At 33.0% G+C, this 5,809-nt stretch overlaps 1 protein-coding gene across 1 annotated transcript; it reads left to right on the forward strand.

The window, feature by feature from the left end:
• The first annotated feature begins 460 nt into the window (after positions 1–460).
• Positions 461–1,514, forward strand: LOC123654580. Its single transcript, XM_045590479.1, has one exon. The coding sequence runs from the start codon at positions 486–488 to the stop codon at positions 1,257–1,259; it is 774 nt and encodes a 257-aa protein (XP_045446435.1). The 5' UTR covers positions 461–485; the 3' UTR covers positions 1,260–1,514.
• The last annotated feature ends 4,295 nt before the right edge of the window (positions 1,515–5,809 follow it).

Below are 5,809 nucleotides of genomic sequence, written 5' to 3' on the forward strand. Positions count from 1 at the left end.
ACACTTAACAAAAAAAAATGCTATCTTCTACATTTAGCACGTCTAATTAATTATCTGCTTGTATTCAATTGGCTTGAAATTATAAATTATGTCACAATTTCTGCCCTAAAATCTTTTTTGTAAGTGGCACAGTAGTCGATTTTTTACTTGTTATGGTTTCGTCACCCTTTGTATGATAATTGTACAACACATTAACCTAATAGAACAATGTAATAAATGTCAAGTAAACATTTAAATTTATTTCTATCTTAATTTATTAAAGCTTTACCGTGTCCATTATTAATTATACAAAAGACCCCGGACAGAATACTACCCCTAGCGATAACGCAATTATACGTTTGTCTATCATTTACAAATGACGAAAAAATTCCCGGGTAATCCGAAGGGATCCGTTGAACGGTTAAGTGTCGGAGTAATAAACTGTTTAATTAAGGACGCGTCAGCTCGGGAGGGAGCAGTTTGGTGCGCGCGCGCGACCCGACACCATGCTGGTGTTTGCGCTCCTACTCCTTACGAGTATCATGGTTGAGGCGCGAACTTTCAACATAACCGACCTCATAGTACCCAAAGTCGTGTCCCCTGGAGAGGATGAAGTCGAAATCGAGTGCCGATATGATGCCAACTTCACTTTACTCAACTGGTTTAAGGAACCGAACGAATTCTTCCGCTATAGACCTGGTCGCGCTCCGAGCACTAGGTCTTTTCCGATCCTTGGTATAGGAAGAATCGAAATCATCGCCTGCGGACCAACAGCTTGTCGTCTAAAACTTGGATCTCTTACAGAGGAGGCAACTGGTTTGTACAGATGCGATATTGAACGAGATTTAGTTCCATACAACTTCGCAACGCGTAAAGCCTACATGGAAGTTCACGGTCATGAGCACAGGAAACCTTTACTAGAAGGTTTAGGCGAGGAGTTCGGAGAAGGAGACGACATGCGAGCGTTGTGCCGCGCTGAACCAAATACAGAGATCCGTTGGTACATAAATGGACACGAAGTTCAAGAAATGAGAGGTTCCTCTAAATTTATGAGAAAAAGTTCGCGCTTAATATTCCTCGGTATACCACCGATGGTGACCGTGCAGTGCGCTGAGTACAAGTTCGGTAAATTATACGGATCTAATCAAGAAAAAGCCCGCTGGAAGGGTACTAATGGGAAGGACGAAAGGCCGCAGGAGCAGAGGAATGATTCAAATAGTATTACAACGTATTATTTGTTTGTTTATTTTCTTTGTGTTTATTGTTTGTTAAAGTTGTGAAATAGTTATGTTGATTTTTTGAAACCAAAGCTGTAAATATGTTCCTTAAATATTTTGCATTTTTAAATATTTTTATTAATATGTATTTTTATAAGTAAAAGATATTCAAATAAAAAAATATTTATTAGAATGTTTTTTTTATAAATACAAGATTATTTATGTGAGCTCATATTTACTTTGATTTTCAGCGTTCATTATGTTAAGTTAAAATTATGTTTTATGTATAATTACTAGTAAAAAAATGATTATATTTAATTGATTATTTTTTTAAGACGGCAAAATAAAAATACTTAGTAATTTTATTTATAAAATAATAACTTTTGGTAATACCTACCTAAGTTCTTATTGTATATAGGTATTGTATATAGGTGCGCAAGCGCAATAAACAACTCTTCTCTCAAATAACCGGATGGATGGATATTTGGTAGTAATTTTCACATGAAAATAATAAGTTAAGGACAGATTTTACTTGTTTCTAAAATATTAACTTTAAAAATTGAATCTATGTAAATGGAAGTTAAGAAAAGTACATATAGGTACAATTAACTACTTAGTCAATAGCGATTAACTAGAAGTGTTTCAAACAGGCTTGAATTTCATACTTAACATGTACGTAATACAAGGGAAACGGGATGGAAAATCAACGACCTACTCTGACCTGTCTAAAATCTCTTTCTGGCCCATACTTAATTTTTTTTTTTTTTTTTTTTTTATATTAAAAGCACAGTATTATATCTATATTATATCCGAGTCATCATCATCATTTCATCCTATCACAGTCCACAGCTGGACATAGGCCTCCACAAGTTCACGACAAAAATGGCGTGAGCTCATGTGTTTTGCCCATAGTCACCACGCTGGGCAGGCGGGTTAGTGACCGCAGAGCTGGCTTTGTCGCACCGAAGACGCTGCTGCCCATCTTCGGCCTGTGTACCTATTTCAAAGCCAGCAGTTGGATGGTTATACCGCCATCGGTCGGCTTTTTAAGTTCCAAGGTGGTAGTGGAACTGTGTTATCCCTTAGTCTCCTCTTACGACATCCACGAGAAGAGAGGGGGTGGCTACATTCTTTACTAACGTAGCCACACAGCGAATGATATCCGAGTAGATAGTAATTAGTACCAACTTAACGATTCTAATAATAATATTACTTTTAAAAGTCTTTTTTGTCTCAAATTTTAGTAATCAATTTAGTAGTTATCAGTTACTCTACCTTCTGCACTTACAACAACGAACAACCATGCGTATGATTATATTCAATATATTTATTTCTTGTTTAGAAGTCGTATATGTAATTGCCTAAAACACCGACGGTTTGCGGGTTCGATTCCCGCTCGGGATGGATATTTGTATTTGTACGAATATTTCTTTCCGCTTTGGATGTCTGTCCTCGTGGGTCTCCCCACCGTGCCTCGGAGAGCACGTTAAGCAGTCGGTCCAGGTTGTTATCATAAATACCTAATAGTGAACGTTACTCACAGTAACGCACATATCTGCCAAGGTGCAGTGGAGCAGCGTGGTGGATTAAGCTCCAATCCTTCTTCTACATAAAGAAATAGGATTCTGCCCAACAGTGGGATGTTACAGGCTGAATGCAATATTTATTTCTTATTTATAAATTTTCAAATATTTTAAAATAATGAAAAGTAAAGTATTTAATGCTCAGGCGTAAAAAAAGACAATAACATTTTTCTTTACCTATAATCAATAATAAATAATTTGCTTTGTAAATTCAACCTTATACTATATGTATAAAAATGCATGCAAACAACTACGTCGCACCTACAGACTGCTTTGTCTTTCTTTTCTTTTTTTTTTGTTTTATTTAGGGTTTGGAGAACTTACCCTTATTCACTTTGGTTTTTGGTAAAGATTTAACTATATTCTTTTGTTTATAAAAAACTTCTGTGAAATACACAAAATTGCATAATATTATAATTCGAGGTAGCCAGAGATAGGATTTTAGTATTCATTTCAGACGCAATCTATCCATGTTTTATACGCCAACAGAAGACTAAATAAGATAATGATAAATTATTTCAACCAAATTGTAAAAAGGGAAAAATTGTATAACTTAGGTTTAATTATTATATATTTAATTTAATTAGGTTAAATAAAATTGCGTAATATTTTAATACAGTATTATAAGACACTTTGCATTAAAAAATCAGTGTAATGTATAACCCGTTAGAGGAAAAGGTCAGACAAAATTGTTGTTGTCAGTAATGAGAATAACCCACGCTGGACTTAATAATAATTATTATAAATATTATTTATTGTACACATTGAACTTAGTACCGGGGACAGAAATTAACATTATTATCATACAATCTGTATTCAAATTTCATATCGTTTTAATAATTTAAAAACAAGAAATATTAATAAAACCGATCGAAAAATAATTATTACAAATTGTGCAAATTACGTTTTTCTCAATAAATTAAACAACATTGCAAAATTATTTGCAAATTAGCAACAATTAATATCAGATTATAACATTTCATAAAAATCTATATCGTATAGTGATACACTAAAAATTTGTAGAGATTGTTTGTGTGTGTTAGATTCTATTTATATTATATTAAGAGTCCCGAATTACACAAAACACTATCACAAACATCTAGATGACCCACGACTGAACTGGACACCTAAACAACAAAACGAATACCTACTGAAAAATATTTTTTATGTGTGGGAATTGATCCTGCAACCGAAACTATGTCAGCCAGGTGCTGACCACTGCACCAACGCCACGCCCATAATTTTTTCACAAAATATTATTTAATTTTAAGCTACGGTAAATACAGTAGCTTATGGATTCCTCTAAAATCAAAAGAATCTCAAGTGCTTTGTCGACTTAAGTACAGCCGCTTTTAACACAGCCCATTCTCAGTAGCTCTGGCTACCTTACTCACCACAGGAACATAGCACAACTTGAGAGCAAAATTATTTACTTGTGGTCTCGGGTTCTGTGAGATTGAGGTACCTACTTCCTCATTTGGGCTGCTGCAGATTTTGAACAAGTCCCTGTCTCAATAGTTATAGTTTATTACAAAATTATCTAATAAAAATAAAAGATAAAACAATTGCTTAAATGTTAAATTGATTACGAAATTACCACCACCTATTTAAAAAAATATTGTGTAATAATAACCAAAAAGTATTTTATAATGTTATTCAAGTTACTTTCCTGCAGGCCTAGCATGCACGCCACGACAAAATTTTGTCGACCCCTTTTCTCGTATTATCTCTCTATGTCTACAGTAGCTAACATGCGTGCACGCGATACTCTTCTCGTTACGTCAAGAAGAGATAATCATTAAATTTTAGTGATCTGTGATATTTATCTCTACGGAAGCTAACATGACATCGTAATTTTGTCGAATTTTGTCGTTTTAGGAAGAGAAACTTCTCGTCTTCAATATTATCGACGAGAAAGACGATAAATAAAAAATAAATAAAACCGGGTGCCTATTTTTTGTATACCATGGCGTTTCCCTATTATAATTATATAATTTCGGTATACGAAGAGCGGGAAATGCGAAAAGTCGAGTGAAGTGTGCCATATAATGACACAAAAAACGTATTTGCGCCCTGTTGCTTCTTATTCTAAATAATAATAATAATAATAATACTTTATTTTAGACCAAAGTATAAGTCCATATTGGGTTAGTACAACAAGACAAGACAACATTCAGAATAAAAAACAAAACAAAATTATATTTAAAAAATCAATAACTAAAAATAAAATTAAATAGAATAAAAGTAAAATCAATAATCAAAAAAAAAAATTCAAAAATTCAAAAAATTTTAAAAATTAAAAAAAAAAAACAAACAATGCGTGATAGAATTACAATTATCTAATGTGCGACAAGATATAAAGCACAACACGAGCATATTGTTTTACATATATAATTAAATTCATTTACTTACGCCGTTTTATTTTCCATATTAGAGTTTTTTAAATTAGATATACACTTTTTATCTTAGCCAAAAGGCCGAGAACATTTTTAAATAAAACATGTGTCACTCGTTTGAAATTGGTCAATAACCTTGTAAATTCAACTTTACGACATAAGAAATAAGAATGATATTCAGTTGTGATTATGGTTGATAATGTTTCTCTACTCGACAAGGCGAAGTCTTCGGAAGAGAATTTTGTCTCTCGTAGTGCGCATGTTAGGGTAATCGAGAAAATACTCGATGTAGACATTATCTTTCTCTCTCGTCAAGAGATATCTCGTTGTATGCATGCTAGGCCGGCTGGAGTTTATATGAATCTGGCTGATTAGTCATCAGTAGTAGTTCAAGTTTCCGAACTTAAAATTGCACCACAAATAGTAAATAAAAAATTACCAATCTAAAAAAAATACTTATTTTTTAGTTATCTCCAAAAGTTCTATATGTAATTAATTCCTTTCTTTTCCAAACCTACATAGTTGAATTAAAAGTTTGTAATTATTGGTGAAGAAATAAATGAATACAGCTAGCTGCATCCAAAATACTATATAATTTATTCAACATTTAGATCAATTTTAAGCAATTCTTTAC

This window comes from Melitaea cinxia, chromosome 6, assembly GCF_905220565.1.
Source record: "Melitaea cinxia chromosome 6, ilMelCinx1.1, whole genome shotgun sequence".
Lineage (NCBI taxonomy): Eukaryota > Metazoa > Arthropoda > Insecta > Lepidoptera > Nymphalidae > Melitaea > Melitaea cinxia.